The 21,330-nt window shown below is 39.7% G+C and overlaps 1 protein-coding gene across 1 annotated transcript in view; it reads left to right on the top strand.

The window, feature by feature from the left end:
- Positions 1–21,330, top strand: part of ntng2b (netrin g2b) — a 73,677-nt gene that overhangs the window by 22,525 nt on the left and 29,822 nt on the right. Inside the window, exon 3 of the mRNA XM_026929321.3 lies at positions 1,957–2,600. Within this exon, the coding sequence (XP_026785122.3) occupies positions 1,957–2,600 (644 nt within the window). The remainder of the gene's footprint in view (positions 1–1,956; positions 2,601–21,330) is intronic.

Below are 21,330 nucleotides of genomic sequence, written 5' to 3'. Positions count from 1 at the left end.
AAGAATCGTAGATAGCAGAGTGATCAGTTAACAAGATTCAGTGTGTGTCAATAAGAAACAGAAGTGCCTCCTCAAAAGATAAAAAAACACTTGGCAGCTTTTTGCCCAAAGCAAATCAAACTCGGGTCTCAGTCAGTGAAGAACTGCGAGTTTCTCCTGAAATAAACATGTAAGGACAGACTTCAGCTCTTAAATATGAAAGATCCATTAAAAAAGTAATGGTGTGAAAACAAATAAAAGTCTACCCCTAATGACTACGGTAAAAGTATATATAATTAGGTGACTGTGCGTGTGCTGTACACACAAATTTGAGCGTGTTTTTATCTGGACAGATTTTTGTTTCTTGCAAACAAAAGTATAAGTGCCCTGGCAATGAAAGAATTTTAAGCTTTATGCTCAAATGCATCACATAGACTAATATTTAACTATTTATCTATCTAACTATTTCTATTTATATACATTTTGTAAGCTCTGCCACATCTGTACTCATGAGTTCATGCTGTGCCAATAAACCAGTCCAATGATATTTCATAATGCTAGTTGGCAATAAAAGGAAAATTAACTACTGATTATTGCCTGATTATATTATAATTATTCTTACTATTAACTAATACTAGACTCTAGTCCTGACAATTATATCACCATCAGGTAATAATGTAAGTACCCACAGCACTCAGAATATTGTTTATTCCACAAACAATAATTAGTTTATTAAAGTTACATTATTGTTAAAGTTTAATGCCAACAGGTTATGTATTTTGTATGAATAAAGATTTCAGTGCCTCAGCTTGACTCAACTTCAACCATTTGTAACTATTCACAAGTAAAAGTATTCAACTTGTCACATTTTCAGATTAAAAGAAGAGTAATTAGTTTAATTTTTGTGCATGGCAATCTAATGCCACTACAAGCAGTGAATTAGAAACACACACACACACACACACTCACACATATGCAGAAAACAGTCCAGGTTACATTGGTGACATTTTATTTACTCATTTCGCATACAAAAGCATAATCACAAACTAAAATACCCTTAACCCTGAGGTTAGAGTCGTTCAGTTTAGATCCAGTCTTCAGACATGTCCTCTTTCTCCCACATGGCCAGAGACTTCTGTTTTAAAAAGGCCATGTCCTCCCCTAATGAGGCATACTTGTCCCTTATAATGAAAGGAAGGAGCACAAGCTCTGAACAAGTCACATGAAACCCAAGAGGCAGCACAGCCCAGAACAGCTAGTGCAAGAACCCCAAAGTCACAGACAGCCAGATGGCACTTTCTGGGTTTAACTAGTCATAGCAATAGTGTATTTTCATATCATGAAATATAACTGCCTAATCTCTTGTAATGCTCTTCAGTATTAATACAGTATTAAGTGCGTTAGATATAACGATGTAATTGCCCCTACACAGCCTTTCATTAGATGACCTTAGACTTGTTGACTATGATGTTATTAATGATAATTTTCAAGGAGTTGAACTTAGCACATACTTGCATGAAAATGTCATTGATGGTGAGAAAAATCTACTAGTTAGTTGGAAATCAAGAATGTTGTATGTATATCAGAAAGACTGCCAACACAGCAAATAATTCTTACCCCCTCCTGTAGTCTCAAATCTGAAACACTTATTTTGCTCTTTGAAAACACTTTTTCATGATATGAAAGAATATTTGTATTCAATCATTATTATCTACTTATTACTTAATATTTATAACATGGCTTGATGGGTTACAGGACACTGAATCTCACTGTACGTGTTTTTCTTGTGTGTAACAATAAAATCTGCTCTCTGTGGCATCCTAGGTGTATAAATGTAAATATCCTGCAGTAACACTCAACAGAGCCACTCTGTAATCCCAAAAATTACATGTGTATTGATAACCTGGCCACAGCGTGCTACATATTAAGGTATTAACCAGCTTTTTCTCTGTTTTCTCAATGCTATATATTCTTCAGGAGAACCCATACCTGTGCAGTGATGAGTGTGATGCGTCCAACCCAGACCTGGCGCACCCACCCCAGTTAATGCAGGACCGTGAGCGTGGTGGACTCGTCACGTATTGGCAGACTCAGACGTGGCGCCGCTATCCTGAGCCGTTGCTGGCCAACATCACGCTGTCATGGAACAAGAGCCTTGAGCTGACTGACGACATTGAGATAACCTTTGAGTACGGTCGACCCACAGCCATGGCGCTGGAGAAGTCGCTGGACTATGGGCACACATGGCAGCCATACCAGTTCTATGCTGATGACTGCCTGGAGGTGTTCGGAATGGCTCCACAGCGGGCACGTGACCTCACAGCATCCAACGCGACACGTGTCATCTGCACCGAACTCTATTCACGCTGGGTGGGTGCCAAAGGTGATAAGGTAGTGCGCTTTGAGGCACGGACCCGCTTCACCATCTTTGCTGGGCACCGGCTGCGTGACATGGACAGTCTACGAGCTCGTTTTGAGAGCAACAAGGGTCTGCGTGACTTCTTTACCCTCACCGACCTGCGTCTGCGTCTGCTCAAGCCAGCGCTTGGAGGAACATATGTGCAGAGGGACAACCTGCTGAAGTACTTCTACGCTATCTCCAACATAGAGGTGACCGCCAGGTAAGAGGAATTCTGTCACAAGGTCTCTTACCCACTGATACGCAATGAAATACTAATAGAAAAAAATTGTAAGAGGTGTCAAAGCAATTTAGGAAAGAATTTAGTAACACAAAATAAATGACAAACAAATATGGAATCTAGTGTCTAGAAAGGTCATCAGACTCAAATTTCTGCCCAGACCACATTAGCAATGTTGAATGCCTTTGAATGGCCATAAATTGTACTGTTAAATAATTTCTTTAAGATATTATTAAAAGTCAATCTATACTAGAGATTCATATGGGTTTCATCTATAATATAAAATTGCACTTCAAAAATTAATGAATTCAAAATGGCTGATTATTATAGAAAAGCTGCATTTACACTCACTGAGCACTTTATTAGGAACACCGTACTAACACTGGGTAGGGCCTCCTTTTGCTCTCAAAACAGCCTCAATTCTTCATGGCATGGATTCCAAAAGATGTTGGAAACATTCCATTGAGATTGTGGTCCATGTTGACATGATTGCATCACGCAATTCCTGCAGATATTTCATTTTTCTTTCATGCTGCGAATCTCCCTTTCTACCACATCCCAAAGCTGTTCTACTGGATTCAGATCCGGTGACTGGGAAGGCCACTGAAAAACACTGAACTCATTGTCATGTTCATGAAACCAGTTTGAGATGACTTTTGGTTTGTGACATGGTGCATTATGTGATATGTCATATCATAATTTCAAATTCTGTTAATTTGGATGCCACTGATACATTTTAGGACACAATGAAAGATGGTCAAACACATTTGACATTTGACAGTCTACAAATGGTAGAAAGTCTAAAGCAGACAAATATTACCTCTGCAGCTGTGCATAAGAATGTAACAAAATTAAACATGGCTAATTAAACATGAGCTATCTGGCCAAGTGTTCCTGGTGTGCAGGATTTCCAGTTTTTGGCAAAATGTCCAGCCCAACTCCATCTCAAAAACTGCTCAATAAGATCTGAAACTATTCCAAAAAGTTCAGGCACTGGAAAAGTTTTTACATTAGGGCAAAAAGGTTCACCATCACATGCACACATTTCTGATTTTTTGTTTCAAACCTAGACAAATTTGGTGTGAAAACCCTGGCAACCCTGCTGGGCTTGTCTGAAGGACAGGGCTGCTGTTAGATAACTGTGCTGTGAAAGTCACGCAGCTCTCTAGAGCTCAAACATGTTTTTGAATCCTGCGTTCTCCTCTGTACTGAGTAGAGTCTCATATGTGCGGCTACAAACTTTCCAGTTGCTACGCTGATTTATTTAACCCAGGCATGGCTGCTTGAATGAACCAGAGAGTCTTTGCTCTGTGTGTGTTAGCTCTGTGTATGTTAGTGTGTTCGCATATTAGCTCTTGAAAAACAGCATGATTTGCAGAAGCATTTTTTAAACCCCAGTAGCCTCTCCTGATTTAAGCTAACTTTTTCAGAGAAGGGAAAATGGGCTTGATTAAGTTTAAATGTTTATTAAACCTCACATAATATAAGCAGTATTTTATTTTAATCCCAACTCTCACACCTTACCTCTGCTAGCAATAAACACGTCCTCAATCTTTTATATCTCTGAAACTGTGTTTGTTCTCTAATCAAAGTTTCTTTGTAGGTGATTCCACTGGTAATTTTTTTAAAAGAAGAAGAAGAAGAATGCTAGGTGTCAGTGCTGTTGTGCACACGTAAATGATGCTGCATTGTGAAATTTGGAGCCGATCATTACATCATGCTAATACTGCTCTGATGTGAACATGCTGGGTAGCAGTACACCCCGGGCCGTTTCAATATTAGTTTCCGCAAGTTTTCACAGGATGTGTGAAATACGGCGGCAGGCTGGTTTTCGGCCCACAGGCTTTAATTTGACACCTGTGATTAAATACTAACTCAAAAAGATATAATATGGATGTCTAGTTTTCAGTCCTTTATGATTGAATATAATGACAGGCTACAGACAAAAACACACAAAGTCCAAGAGTGAATGGATCAGTTACAGATTTCTTCTCATACTGCCTTAGGCTATTCTTCTTTCCTGTAATCATGCTAGTTTGTGGGTCTGGACCTAATGTGTTTACTGTAGTTACAGAAAACCAGAAATTATACATGTAAATATACACATACTGGTATACAGAGTAAACTGCAAGAAGACTAGTATGGCCAATATATACCAAAAACTGGATAAATGGAATTATTAATTTTGGAACTGTCAAGTTTTAATCAGCTTGTGCCTTAGATTCCTGCTCTTGGCTGACAGGAGTGGAACCCAATGTGGTGTTCTGCTATTGAAGCCCATCTGCCTCAAAATTCAGGGTGTTGTGTGTTCTGAGATGCTTTTCTGCTCACCACAGTTGTAAAGAGTGGTTATTTGTTTTACCATAGCCAGCTTTCTGTCAGCTTTCTGTACAGTATATTTCCATTTTCCTCTGACCTCTCTCATGAAGAAAGTGTTTCCACCTGCAGAGCTGCTACTTACAGGATGTTTTTTTTTTTTTTTTTTTTTTTGCACCATTCTGTGTAAAGTCTATAGGCCGATGACACCACTGGATGTTGGATTAGTTGCTCAAAATCTCCATTCTTAAAAACCATCACTGTTCTAGAACTTTAGCATTCGTGAGTCATTCAGAAAATCATATTTGGAACTATCACAAGAACCTTTCTATATTGCAATATACAGCAGGGCCAAAATCTTCACCAGGTTTTGCTAATAACATGCAGAAAAAATAAAGGTATTATTATAAAAAATAAAGGAGTATTATTATTGAAGCTGGTAGGAAGGATTTTATTACAGTGTGTGTGTGTGTGTGTGTGTGTGTGTGTGTTTGTGTGTGTGTGTTTTCATCTGCCTCTAATAGAGATAACACTTATTTTAGAGTGTGCGTCAAATCTATGAATATAGAACAAGTTCCCCCTGCATGATTTATTGTCATTCTAAAGCTTACAGACACCTTATATCTCAGTATTAGGATACAGCTCATTTCACTTGAGCTTACATTGCATAACAACACACACACACACACACACACACACTTTTCTTGGTTGAGTGCAATCCAGAAATGTGTACAGTATATTTCTATACATTATTTCTCAGATGCTGATGCTGTAACTTGCTTTGATGAATGATGCAAACATTCTATTTTTCAAACACTCAGACATGCTCGCACACACACATACGCACAATATTTAGTACACTGTACATTTCAAAATACCTTATTTGTTCCCAAGCAAGAGAGACTCAGATAAATCCCAGCATGTTGAAATCCACACTCTTGGTCCAGCACAGTCAGTGTATGACGTGATGAGTTTTAATGACATCACAAACCAGTCTGCCATCTGAGAGCTGACCTACATATGCCTGTGTGTGTGTGTGTGTGTGTGTGTGTGTGTGTGTGTGTGTGTGTAGCAATGCAGAAATAATATTTTGCACATGCGCGTGCACACACACACACAAACACACACACACACACACACACACACACACACACACTACAGGCCACATAAGCTTTCTATAGTAGAAATACTGAGATGTGAACAGATATAAAGTAATTTATAGTGAGCTAGTTTGGTAGTTAAGTGCATCAAACCAGACTAAGGGAAAAGAACAGTTTTATGATTCTTACACTCTTCCAACAAGGTTTCTTTTGTAGCACATCATGTTTGTGCCAGCAATAAGTCAGCAAGATGTTGGGCAAAGTTTCAGCTAACATATGTGATGTTCTGTATTCACATCACACCTAAAACATATTATTCGATTGTCTGTCAGCCGTGAGGTGAATGTATGAGGTAAGAAGGAGACTTATATGACAGCTTTGTGCCAAACTTTATTTTCCTTTGATTCATCAGTATATTCATATCTGCATATTCCTACAAAAGATTTTTTTTTTACAAAAGATCATCTGCCATTCGTCCGCGCTAATTAATCCATCTAGTAAAAATCATTCTACCATCAAAGAGATGGTGTCTCAGGCGATGTCTGTGGTGCAAACATCAAACATGAGAATGAGGAAAAAATATGATCTCAGTGACTTTGACCTTGGCATGGCTGTTGGTGTCAGACAGGCTGGTTTGAATATTTCAGAAACTGTTGATCTCCTGAGATTTTCACACACCACTGGCTCTAGAGTTTACACAGAATAGTCCAAAAAAAAAAAAAAAACTTCCAGTGAGCATCATTTTGGGGGACAGAATTGCTTTGTTAATGAGAGAGGTCAGAGGAGAATGGTCAGACTGGTTTGAGTTGACAGGAAGACTACAGTAACCACTCTTGACCACTGTGGTGAGCAGAAAGACATCTAAACTACTTTACATTAGCTACCACTTTTTTGCCTAGGCAACAAAAACATGAAACTGGGCAGCACATTGGACCCCTCACTTTGAATGTGTGCTAATAACTAATATATCTATGATTTGTTCAGCCCAGAATCACTATGTAACTGTTCAAATCTTAGTATTTCTACTATAGAAAGCTTAACCAAAGTAAGAAAATCTCATTTCTGAGATGCTTTTCTGCTCAACACAGTTGTAAAGAGTAGTTATTTGAGTTATTGTAGACTTCCTGTCAGCTTGAAGGCATTTCCATCTGAAGACCTGCAGCTCACTGGATGTTTTTTGTTTTTTGCACCATTCTGTGTTGAGTCATGTAAACACCGCAATCCGATTGCCCGATTCAGATTAACACAATATTCTGATTCCCCAAATTCTGATTCCCACCCCTGGAAAATGCCTATTTTAGTCGAAAATTTGTTGCATGTAAACACCCTATTCAGAAAATCCACTGGAAGGAGATATATGCGCATGCTCACTCTGCAAGGAATTGTGGGTGCTAACAGATTCTTAGCTGTAGGCTAGGTATTTAGGAATGGCAACTCAGGCATACTTACAACAACAATGTACACAGGAATATTATGATGCCTGTACGCATATAAACATAAACATCGTATTCGGAATATGGCTGCAACTGATGTGCATATAAACGTAGCCACTGAGATCACATTTTATTCTCCATTAACAGAAGCTCTTGACCTGCATCTGCATACTTTTTGCACTGTGCTGCTGCCACACGATTGGCTGATTAGATGATTGCATGAATGTGCAGCTGTATAGGCGTTCCTAACAGAGTAGCCGGTGAGGGTAGGTTTATGCTTATGGTAGGGTCTCCTATTAAATAGTAAACAGCCACAAAGCCAGATTGTATGAAATTACACAAAACTGTTTGGACTTTGCTTGAAGTCAGGAAAAGTGCAGTTTTACTGCACTACCTACGTCTGCACAGACGTGTTCATTTCTGCCCACAAAAACACCAACTGAGTGCAAATAGGACAGCAATTGCCTTATTTTCCATTATCTTCCAATTTAGCAATATGCCAATATTATACTAATGAAGTATCCAAAAATACAGCTCTTATTCCAATACCAAAGTGGAACTATTCCATTTATTCCACTACCAAAGTTATTCAACGACTTATCCATTATGCCAATACTTTTAATTGTATTTCTAAAAAAGATTAAAAAAGATTATTGTTCACAAAACATAACTGATATAAAAGCTTGTACCTATTTACTGAATACATGATATGATAACACTCAAAGCATAACTCACAACCATACTAACTGAGTCACTATCAAGTAAGAATCAAGAGACTACTATTAACACAGTGTGTTACAAGTGAATATGTTTTACCATGGGGTGTCAAACGTTGAAGAAATTAAACAAATATTCTATCGACAGAATATTCAGAGTTCATGCAACGATTTTTCAAACAGCTAAAATGGATCTTTGTCAGATTTAAACACTTCAGTAATGTGTAATAGTGACAGGTAGGAAACACACACAGTGAGAGAGTGTGGAAAAGCTGCCTTGAGGTGAGATGTTGTACAGGTATGGATTGTGTGTGTGTGTGTGTGTGTGTGTGTGTGTGTGCGTATATGTGTGTGTTTCAAAGCAAAAGTACAAGCACACGCAAAAACCAACACACAAAATTGTGCACACACACACACACGCACACTGAAATCCAATCTATGAGTTGAGAATCGATGAGTTTTTCCGGGCCGGTAGATATGACAGTGCAGAGGGAGAGAGCTGTCAGCTCACTATTGATCACAAAGGGATTCTGTGTGTGTGTGTGTGTGTGTGTGTGTGTGTGTGTGGAGAGATTCCATTCCTGGAATGCCCCATTAAAAAAGTCTTCTTCTTGCCTGTACATAGTTGAAAGTTGTTCTCAGACCTGGAGTAGAGCTTTACTGCAAGGCCTTGTACATGGGGGCAGCTGTGTGAAAAAATGTGAAACCAAAAGGCTATTTGAATGAAATAAATCTCTCTCATCTTCCTTCTCACTCTCCTTTCCTCTTTCATCTTCGCTATACTGTCTCTCTTGTGGCTGGGCTGTAGAGGAGACCTGGACAATCAGTCAAGCTCAGCAAATACAGCTACGCTAAATGGATTAGCAGAGAGAGAGAGAGAGAGAGAGAGAGAGAGAGAGAGAGAGAGAGACTGGGACAGGCATAATGCTATGGAACAGATATGTAGGCTACATCCTTGGCTACAAGACTTGTTTGTTTCTCACTTACAGTGACTCTTCTGAACAATTCATATTCCTAAATGACTCCATATCTGATTCATGAAGTAAATAAATAAATAAATAAATAAAATATCCTGGAAAACAAATAGCCTTTACTTTATGTTCTTCTCAGTGTGTCTATGAACATTAAAGCAGCAGTACATGACTTTTTGGGATGTAGGAATTTGAAACCTCTCCTAAAGTTTCCGCTATCTCTCTGATAGGTCTCTTTTGTTTTTTCAGCCTAATGATGGCCTCCTTCGCTTGCATTGACACCTCTTTGGGCCACATATTGAGAGTTCCCACGAACAGCTACCAAATGCAAATTCAACACTTGGAATCAACTCCAGACCTTTTATCTCCTTAATTTGTCATGAAATAATGAGGAAACAGGCCACATCTGGCCATGAAACTACTTATCAGTCAATTCTCAAATTACTTTTGAACCTGTGAAAATGGAGAGATTCTGTAAAAAATGGCTGTAATTCCTAAACGATTAATGCAGTATTTTTTAAACCCCTTGAATTAAAAATTCATTTCAAATCCATTGTGTTGTTGTACAGATTCAAAATTACGAAACTGTCCAAATACTTATGGACCCGACTGTACATTCACACATCGAACATATGAATAATATGTGATCACATGAATAGTATATCGATTAGCCATAACATTAAACCACCTGCCTAATATTGTGTAGGTTCCCCTGTGTGTAGGCCACCAAAACAGCTCTGACCCACTGAGGCATGGACTCCACAAGACATCTGAAGGTGTACTGTGGTATCTGGCACCAAGACGTTAACAGCAGATCCTTTAAGTCCTGTAAGTTGTGAGGTGGGGCCTCCATGGATCAGACTTGTTTGTCCAGCACATCCCACAGATGCTTGATTAGACTGAGATCTGGGGAATTTAGAGTTCAGGTCAACACCTTGAACTCTTTGTCATGTTCCTCAAACCATTCCTGAACAATTTTGCAGTGTAGCAGGGCACATTATCCTGCTGAAAGAGGCCACTGCCATGAGGGAATACCATTGCCATGAAGGGGTGTACTTGGTCTGCAGCAATGTTTAGGTACGTGGTACGTGTCAATGTAACATCCACATGAATCCCAGCAGAACATTGCCCAGAGCATCACACTGCCTCCGCCAGCTTGACTTCTTACCATAGTGCGTCCTGATGCCATCTCTTCCCCAGGTAAGTGACAAACACGGGCCTGGCTGTCCACATGATGTAAAAGAAAACGTGATTCATCAGACCAGGCCACCTTCTTCCATTGCTCCATGGTCCAGTTCTGATGCTCACGTGCCCATTGTAGGTGTTTTTGGCAGTGGACAGGGGTCAGCATGGACACTCTGACCAGTCAGTGGCTACGCAGCCCCATACACAGCAAGCTGCAATGCACTGTGTGCCCTGACACCTTTCTGTCATAGCCAGCATGAACTTTCTCAGCAATTTGTGCTACAGTAGCTCTTCTGTGGGATCAGATCAGATGGGCTAGCCTTCGTGTTTGTACGTCATTGCACATGCGCAGAACTATCTGGTTTCATTTTCAACCCGATGAAGTGTTTATATGTCCTCTCCATCGGATTAGAAAAGGTTTAAACCACCCCTTACGATCCGAATGAATTTTTAATCGGTTTTGGCCAATTCATTCCGATTGACGTGTTTACATGTGACTTTTTAGATCTGATTGTGCTTCTAGTCCAATTACGATCGGATTATTAGTGTCCATGTAAACGTAGCTATTGAATCTTGGGGGCCCAGGACCCTGTTGCATGGTTGGAGATGCTCTAACCCAGTCATCTAGCCATCACAATTTGGCCCTTGTCAAATTTGTTCAGATCCTTATGCTTGCCCATTTTTCCTGAGAACTGACTGGTCACTTGCTACCTAATATATCCTACCCTTTGACAGGTGCTATTGTAACGAGAAAATCAATGGTATTCACGTCACCTCTCAGTGGTTTTAATGTTATGGCTGATCGGTGTATGTGAAGGTGCATTTCAATATTTTATGCCCTGAAATTGCACATGCGAATTCAAGTTAAGACATGTTAAGACATCGTGTGAACAATATGTTAAAAATAAATATTTAATTATTTTAATAATGGCATAAATTCTGAAAAATGAATTTGTTAATAATGTGAAAATATGTGCATAAATTAAAATAAATCCTGTGTAAAAATACATGAAAATAAAAAGACACATGCACTCCATGTGAAAAATGTGAAATGTCTAAAAACCACATGTGTACTACACTAGAGCACTGAGATGGTCTGTAAAAATTTCCATCTCATTAGAGCAAATCTGTTAAACAAGGAGAATTTCTAATACGGCATCATTAGAGACAGACTCTTATGGACTATTAGGGAGTTACTAGTGCGCTCATGAAATGCAACTTCGCAGCCAAATAACCTGAAATCGACTAATAAAGAGGTGCAAAATTATCTTGTGTAAATATTACATATGCAGATCAGTTACAATGGCGTGGAATTAAAAATGTCACTGGGAAAAACATAATACTTACTGTGCGAAATTGTGTAGTTTACTCGTTGGAAGTGTATAAGCAACTTTGTGACTGACATTAAACAGTATTGCATTGTGGGATTTACATAATTTTACAGTTGCATGGCATATAAGTTTGTTATAAGCTCATTTTCTCAGATTACAATGTGGCTACGAAAAAACAACTGAAATCTTTACTCCACTGCCTGGCAACAGTGGAGCGTCCAAAACAGTCCCTTGTTAATTGTGGCAGCTAATTAGTATTTAGTTTTACTCTTAGATCTTAAGTATAGCTCTTATCCCATTTTACTCTTTTCTCTCCCTATTTACTCCACCAATTTGGTCACCTGCCAATTCTCATCCACCAGCCAGCTTGCCGCTATCATACAAGAGCCACGGGTGAAGGCTAACACATGCTTCCTCTGAGACATGTGCAGCCAGTTTCTTTTTTTATTTCTGCTCATGCTGAGTCAAAGGGCAGTGTAACACACTCGAAGGGCAGCATATCACACCCACGAATGCCTAGTATCACTGTGATTGACAGGGGAGAGAGAGTATACCATCTCTCCCACCAAGACAGCATGGCTAATTTTACTCCCTTTGACTCCCAGCCACGAATGGCTGTGGGATTTGAACTTGCGATCTCTTGATGAAAGGGCAAGCTTTTTTTTTTTTTTTGAGCCACTCAGGAGCCTTTTGATGAAAACAAATGAAAGTTACAATAACCAATGACTTAAAAAAACATATTTTTTTAGTCTTTGGTTATTGTAACTTTTATTTGAGATTTAGTTGACAATAACGACAGCAATTCAAAACGTGAACAGTTTTAGTCAAAGAAAATAAAAGGCTTTTCTGGGATTACCACAAAATTGTCTTTTTAAGGTTTCAAAAAGAAATTTCCCATGTTTTAATTTATTCAGAAAAGTATTGACAGGTCGTTTTTTGTGCAATCAAGTTCATTGGCTAAATGAAAATTCTGCAGTGGATACCACTGTGCCTCTAACATGGAGCAGCTTTTTCATAGGGATGTGAGTGCATTTATTATGCATACACTAGATAAAAGTAAATGAATTTCACTGATATTAGTGCAATGTCTTTAGGTATAGTGATGTTTATGTCTCAGTTGTATTTGTTGAGGAAAATGTCCAGAGATTTTAAGTACAAGGATGAACAGTTAGTATATATTTATCATTTCATTTTTATCATGGAAAAAAGTCATTGTTGAGCGCATTCATCTTGTTTTTTTTTTTTTTTTAACAAACCTAATACTGTAATAAACTCCACTAGAAATATTCATCAATAGTTTGTATAAACCAAGAAATGGTTATGGGTAATGTGAGGGGCGGAGTTATTGACCATAGCTTTACTTTATTCTTTACTTTATTTAAGATTACTTTATTCATATGTGTATCCTCAACTCCTTTCAAATTTAAATACAGTATTTAAGCAACCTCAAATTTTATATTTGTAACATTAACATTTCACCAAGTGCTCTACATGTTGTTTCAAGTTTTAGATACTACATTACCATTGAAACTATTTAAAATGCCATTGTTTGGGCCAATACATAAGAAAACCTAAACTGAAGTGGCAGAAAAAACATCATCGTATTGCACAAAAAGGAAAAAAAATGCTGTTTGTGCTTGTCTAAAACAGCTTGTCTATATTCTGGCATCTTCTTGAGTATGTGTGTATGGCTGGCACTATTTGACAACATCATCGTATTGCTCATTGTCTGAATATTCAGCACAACACCAGTTGATATCAATCTGCATAAAATTTGTGAAATGTTTTGATGGAACTGTACTATGATCCCTGTTCTTAGAGTGAGTGATGCAGGCACGAACGACAGAGGGAGAGAAAGGGAAGAAGAGAAAGATGTGTCAGCATGGATGGGTTGATTTATGCTGCTCTGGCAGCAGCTGATTTGATAATCAGTGATTATTCTGGCTCACAAAGTCAAAGTAAGCGGAATTTAATCTCATTTGCTTTCTTTTCTTTCGTACTGTCTTTGGTTTTGAGTAGCTGCTGTCTCCCCCATCATATCTCTCATGTAAGATAGCTTTGCTTTTAAATAGTGACTTCTCACACGCGTATTCTCCATTCATGGGAATCACAGCAAAAAGAGGAAAGGATTATCATAACTAAAGGAAACGACGTCTGGAAAGATGGACTGTTTTATTTCTGTAATACTGAGGAGGCAGTATGTCAATGATGGCAGACGGCAGAAGTTTACACACTAAATATATTCTTTATACTGTATATACTCTCACTGACCACCTGTATGCAATGCAATTATGCAATTATCCAATTAGCCAATCATTTTGCAGCAATGCAATGCATAAAATGCATAAAATCGTGCAGATACAGGTCAAGAGCTTCAGTTAATGCTCACATCAAATCAAACATCAGAATGGGGAAATATGTGATCTCAGTGAATATGGCATGGTTGATAGTGCCAAACTGGCTGGTTTTAGCATTTCAGATTCTGCTGCTCCCCAGAGACTTTCACACACAACAGTCTCTAAAGCTTACATAGAAAGGTGTGAAAAACAGCAACAACAACAAAAAGAAAAATCCAGTGAGCAGCAGTTGTGCAGGCCGAAACTCTTTGTTGATGACAGAGGTTACAGGAGAATGACCAGACTGGTTTTAACTGACAAGAAAGCTGCGGTAACTTAAATATGTACTCTTTATAACCATAGTGAGCAGAAAAGCATGTCAGAGCCATGAGGCAGATGGGCTACAACAGCAGAAGACCTCATCAGGTTCCACTCCTGTAAGCTAAGAACAGGAATCTAAGAGAAAGATGGCACATAGCCCACATTACAAATTGGTCTTCTATGAGTAGCTTGCAGTAGGATTTTTTTTTCTACCAGAGAGGCATTCTGATCTCCAAATGTCTAAAGAATTCTATCATTGTTGATGGATGGATGGATGGATGGATGGTGGATGCTAGACCTTCAAATAATGAAATAAATGAAGAAGACAGGACATACTAAAGGATTTATGTAGGGAAAGAGAAATAGATGGATACATGGACACCTGAATGGATGGATGGATGGATGGCTGGATGGATGGATACAAGATAGATGAATGTTGTATTTATGCAGGATAAATGGATTAATAGATGGTAAATGGATGAATAAAGCATAGATAGATTGTGTGTGTGTGAAACTGAGAGAGAGAGAGAGAGGTCGCTCGTGTTTTCCTCTCTAATTTGTATGTATACAATTCAGAGGCCTTGTTCCTGCTTGACATTTCTAAACTACTTGCTTTACAGTTCACGCACACACACACACACACACACACACACACACACACAAGAAACATACTCCTCAGATGAACAAGCCTTTTTGCTGCAGTCTGTGTAAATTATTCACTGGGCTGCAGCACCATGTCCAACTCATGACAAAATGTGTGCAGACACACAAACACACACTCTTACACTACTCCCAGGGCTTAATCCATCCATTGTTATTGGAATATATAGAATATATGACCAGGCTTTTTGTCTAAAACATTATATTAAGGTTAGTTTCAATGCAGTTTTAAAAACCGTGTCCACTAGGAGGCACTAAATGGGAGCTGAAATGGACTGGAACCTCAATTCGACAGAGAAAAATCAACCAAAAAGGCATAAATCCACACATCTGACCCAGATTTTTTATTAACAGTAACATGCTGCTTCTGTGGTGTACAAATTTGACTTTCCTTATTTAATGCAACTATAGTTGAAGCAAAGTTCTTGGCCAGGTCCCTGTAGGGGTGTGTGTGTGTGTGTGTGTGTGTATAACTTGGCTCTTGCAACCATCAGAATAATCTGCAAAGTGGAGAAGGGATGGATGGATGGATGGATAAAGTATGCTGGTCATTGTAATAAAGATAAGACTGGAGAATAGATGTCATATGAAGGATGGATGAATGGATCGATAGAAACACAGTCCTCTAAAAGCTGCCAGGATCTAATTTCAGTGGCGTAGCTGCTTATATTCCTGACACTGAAGGCCTACACAGGTATGTTCCACACAGCCTATACAGCCGCAATGCCACCAGGCAACACCACTCGGAATGCTGAGCCATGGATTCACAAAGTGAGCACAGACACATCGCTGCACAGAGCACTGAGACCACATTCCCACAGTCCTGAGACTACTCAGATCATCTGATTGTCTGCCATCAACGAGAGCAACAGGCACACCGCAGTCCATAGTGAGCGGGTGGACGCACATCACGCATGGTGGATCAAGGCCTGGGGAAACCTGATGCTCAAGATTATGTCAGGAGCTCCATCACAGCCAGCAACCAGCAGGCAAAGGGATTAAAACAGAAAACATTAAAGCAGAAAACAAACATCAAACATACAAATGCTAACGCATACAAACAGAAAAAAAGAAAAGAAAAAGAAAAGGCTCCAGTGAGATGTGGCAGCCAAAACATGCACACTGTACTTTCAATGGGAAACGGTGAAAAAGTCCAAACATCTTCCACTTGAATGGTTGGATGGATGGGTGGATGGGTGGGTGGGTGAGCGCATGAAGGTATGCATGGATGGATGGATGGATGGATGGATGGATATGTGCACTTGAATGGATGGATGGATGAATGGTTACTTGTAGGGATGGATGGATAAATTAGTACTTGAACGGATCGATGGATGGATGGATAGATGGATGGATGGACTGTGTGTGTGTGTGCGTGTGTGTATATACAATCTTCGTTAAGAGATTTGTAGCGCAAAGCCAAAGGGTCACATTTGTGCAAAGATGATCAAAATGCCGGAGTAGCTGGAGCAGCAAGGAACCATTTATATGTACAGGAAACAAATTTTCTAAAATCTGCTAATATTAAAAGGTTCACTTCTATTTAGCCATATATTTATTAAATGTGTGTGTGTGTGTGTGTGTTTGTGTGTTTAATAAAACCAGGTCAGTGAGACTGTTTGAAGGTTGTCTCTAAAAGCAGCAGCTGAACTCCTGAACTACCGAGCATGCTCAGTGACTGACCTCTGTACTCTGTAATCCGCAAAGGATTATGGTTACAGACTTTAGGCTGGGCTGCAGGGAGTCTAGCAGGCAAATACACACACACACACACACACACACATTAGATTGTAAATGGGAAGCAGAGAAGATGAAAGAGGATGAAATAAGAAAGTTTTATTTTTTCTTGAATATTAGGACAGGAAGTTCTAATGAAGTTTGATCCATTTGGATGGATATATGATAGTTGCATATATGTCCAATGAGTATATGAGGTATAGCTAGACCTGCAGAGTTAGGATTTCACTGTGTATGTGTGTGTGAGAGAGATAGAAAGAGAGAGAGAGAGAAAGAGAAAGCGAGCGAGAGAGATATATATGAGTTATATGTGTGTTTAAGTGTGTGTTAAATCTTTAGTTGTTGGGAACAGGAAATCGATGCCCCTCTTTCAGGCAAAATATTTATGAACAGGGTACACAAATGCAGTCGTGTTCAATTAAAGAGAGTGGATGTACTATTCTCACACACACACACACACGCACACACACACACGCACACACACCTTCAACCAATCTTCAACCAATCTTCAACTGTCCAGTTTCGGAGAGCCCGTGCGCAATGTAGCCTCAGATGCTTGTTCTTGGCTAAAAGGAGTGGAACCCGAACTGATCTTCTGCTGTTGTAGTCCATCTGCCTCTAGCACAATGCTGTTTGCAAACATTGGATGGAAAGTAAAGCTTAAGGCATCTGTTGGACAAATCAGTCACAAATTATTTGTGTTCATACAAGTTCCAGTTCCAACCTCAGAAAAATAAACGTGTGATGGTATCTCAGACCTATTGTCCAGTGCATATATATTTTTTAAATAATTCTTTTAATAACAGAGAGTGGTACAGTATCTTCCATTAGGTGGACGTTTCTTGAGAATGGAAAACGATCTAATATTTGGTTAGTTTCGAAAATACTTTAAGTTTCAAAGTCATTTTATTTTAGTTCTCAAAACTCTTTAAGATGCGGACTGTGGCCAGGTTGTCAGGTTGTATCTCCAACTCTGCTTATATGGGCTGTAGGTTGAGAGCTAATGAAGCAGACCTTGTGCTTTCTGCCTGTTAGGGAGATGTTGAGCTACCTCTGATCCTGATCATCCTGATCCACACATTTTTTGGGGGGTTTTATTTCCTTCAAACGCCACACCACAAGGTCTGCAGGTGCTATCCATGGTCCTGAAGGTGTTCCTGCAGCTCCAGGGTGGACTGTGGCACTACAAAACTTTCCAATTAAATATAAAAATCTTAAGAAAAACTGGTATTACATTTACATTATATGGCCAAAAGTATATGGACAGCTGACCATCACACCCATATGTGAGCCTTCCCTAAACTGTTGCCACAAAGCTGGATTAAGTAGTATTACGATTTTGCTTTACTGGAACTAAGGGCCAAACATGTTCACTTGTGAACAAAGCACGGTCCATAGAGAAATGGTTTGCCAAGTTTGATGTGGAAGAACTCGAGTGGCCTGCACAGAGCCCTGACCTCAACCCCAGTGAACACCTTTGGGAACTGGAACATGGACTACACACCAGGCTCCTCGTCTGACACCGGTACCTGTCCTCACTAATGCTCTTGTAGCTGAATGAACACAAATCCCCACATCCACGCTCCAAAATCCAGTGGAAAGCCTTTCTAGAAGAGTGGAGGCTTTTATTGCGGGGGCGGGGGGGGAGGGGGTTACAAACATGGGTGGACAGATTGCTGAGAAATTATACTTCGGAGAAAGTATAGACAATCCGCCAAAATCTTACTCAATTTAAAATTGGAAGTATCCAGGAAAAAGTGTACACAAGTGAAAGTCAAAAGGTTGTTATTTTTAAATGTATTAAAGAGTAAAAAATACATGATGAAATGATGTATGTATTTAAATGATGAAATTAAGAAACGTCCTTTTTTGTTAAAAAAAAAAAAGTAACTGAGAAGATTATTTTTGTTTTAAAGCAAGTATGTATTTTGCCTGAAAATATCATGTGAGCATCAGAACTGGACCATGGAGCAATGGAAGAAGGTGGCCTGGTCTGATGAATCATGTTTTTTTTTTTTTTACATCATGTGGACAGCCGGGTGCGTGTGCGTTGGGGAAGAGATGACACCAGAATGCACTGTGGGAAGAAGGCAAGCTGATGGAGGCGGTATGATGCTCTGGGCGATGTTCTGCTGGCATTCTTGTAGATGTTACTCTTTCAGCAGGATAATGTGCCCTGCCACACTGCAAAAATTGTTCAGGAATGGTTTGAGGAACATGATAAAGAGTTCAAGGTGTTGACTCGGCCTCCAAATTCCCCAGATCTCAATCCAATTGAGCATCTGTGGGATGTGCTGGACAAATAAGTCCGATCCATGGAGGCCCCACCTCACAACTTACAGGACTTAAAGGATCTGCTGCTAACATCTTGGTGCCAGATACCACAGCACACCTTCAGAGGTCTTGTGGAGTCCATCCTTTGATGGGTCAGAGCTGTTTTGGTGGCACAAGTGAGACCTACACAATATTAGGCTGGTGGGTTTAATGTTATGAATGTTATTAAGATATATATCTTGCTTCCTCAGTTACAATGAGTTACAATGGGTTTTCTTTTTTCAGTAGTCATGCTTGATGGCAATTGTCTTTTTCCATCTTTCCATCCTTACCAGGTGTTTTTGCTTACATATGTGCTGCTGGGCGGCATGTTAATGTAGCAAGTGGCATTCCTCACTGCTCCAGGATTCCTAGTAGGCAGACTGGCCATGCTACATTGTCCATAGATGTGAGTGTGAGTGTGAGTGTGCATGGTGCACTGTGATGAACTGGCGTTGCATGCAGGGTGTATTACTGCCCCAGCAGATCCACTGCAACCAGGATAAAGCAGTCACTGAAGGTGAATGTGTACAGCTGGTTGGTTTGGGTGTGTAGCTTGGGTGCATATACTTTTTGCTTGACTTTTTGGTTTGCTTGACAGAGAGTGTTTAAAATCTTGATTTCTAGATTTTCTACATTGGGTTAAAACACTAATTGGAATTATGTAATTGAAAAAACTTCCAGCCAGTAGAAATAATATCAAATCCAATCTGATATACTTTGGATTAAAACATCAACCAAATTAGCTTTTATGTCCTCTTCTTCTCTTTGCAGAGTCATCACCATCCTTATACATCTCCCTTTCTAGAGAGACAGTCCAAACTGTGTGGTAGCAGGTTACACTCACAGTTTCTCATAAGGTTAAAGTTTTACTTGCCTTCTGAGGCCTTGCTACACTGTTGCCCCAATTTACAGGAGACTTGATTTGTTATAGTCAAGGATATGAGAACACTGACAGGCCTTTGGTACAACAAGGTGATTTGTTGGGTCACTAACCAGCCACCAGCTGAGACTTTCAGAATTTATGAAAAAAAAAAGCTTCTTCTCGGTCCTGCTCATTCATGCACTTAGCCAAACAGCCAATTGTGTGGTAGCAGCGTAATGCATAAAATCATGCATATGCAGGTCAAGAGCTTCAGTTAATGTTCACATCAAACATCAGAATAGGGAAAAAATGTGATCTCAGTCACTTAGGCACTCAGTGACATAGCCATAGTGAACTCTAGCATATGTAATCTTCACATTCTCCTCTACACCAGCAACAAGCACTGTATTAAATCACTAAAATTGAGAGTGGACAGAGAGAGAGAGAGAGAGAGAGAGAGAAAACATGAGTGAAAGAATGTGTGAGGTGGAGTGAGTATGTATGAGTGAGTGTGTGTGAATTAGTCAGATCATCAGCACTGTGCTAAATGCAAGGTGTGAGAAAAGATGGAGGGGAAGAGGGGAAGAGTGAGAGAGAAATGCCTGGCAAAGAGTGAAATTAGGATTAGCTTCCAGCTGCTCCAAATCCTCTGGGATTGTTTTTTTCTGTTTTAAAAATAAATAATTGCCTCTTTCTTTTACACACACAGTTTTACCTGTCAATTTAACACAATTGTGTGTGTGTGTGTGTGTGTGACAGAGAGAGAGAGTGAAAATGCTGGAAGCATTGATCTGGCAAAAGTCTCTGTACACTCAAGGGTGAACGAAAAGCAGAAACATTGCCAGCCAAAAGCAAGATGTACAAATAGAAAAACCCATTTACTTTATAGACAATAAGAACTAATGATTGGAAATTCTGTGGAGGTTAGGGCAGTGGTGTTTATATGCTGTTGACCTGGATTTGGTTATGGCAAATTAATCGAGAAGCCTTTGCCTGATTGGATGAAATGCATCACAGCTGCCACTTTCATTTGCATAAAGTTAAACATGGCTGCATTTTCCTGCTCATCAGCAAGCCATGTTTCACCCTGTGGATCCGGAAGAGCGCTTCAATGATGAATATCAGTGCACGGTGCCACAGCAGGTAGTGTTGCTGCCTCGCAGCTCCGGGGTCCCAGGTTCGATCCTGAGCTTGGCTTACTGTCTGTTTGGAGTTTCCCATGCCTGCATGGGTTTTCTCCAGGTTCTCTGGTTTCCTCCCACCTTCCAAAAAGTAGGTGGACGCTCACATTGAATGTGTGTTCATGGTCCCCTGTGATGGACTGGCATCCCATCCAGGGTGTGTTCCCATCCCGTCTGCATTCCCAGTGTTCCCGGGATAGGCACCGGATCCTCTGCAACCCTGACAAAATAAAGCAGTTACTGAATG

The sequence above is a fragment of the Pangasianodon hypophthalmus genome, chromosome 15 (assembly GCF_027358585.1).
Source record: "Pangasianodon hypophthalmus isolate fPanHyp1 chromosome 15, fPanHyp1.pri, whole genome shotgun sequence".
NCBI classification, from domain to species: domain Eukaryota; kingdom Metazoa; phylum Chordata; class Actinopteri; order Siluriformes; family Pangasiidae; genus Pangasianodon; species Pangasianodon hypophthalmus.
Note: the sequence above shows the minus strand (reverse complement) of the source record. Positions and strands in the feature narration are given on the sequence as shown.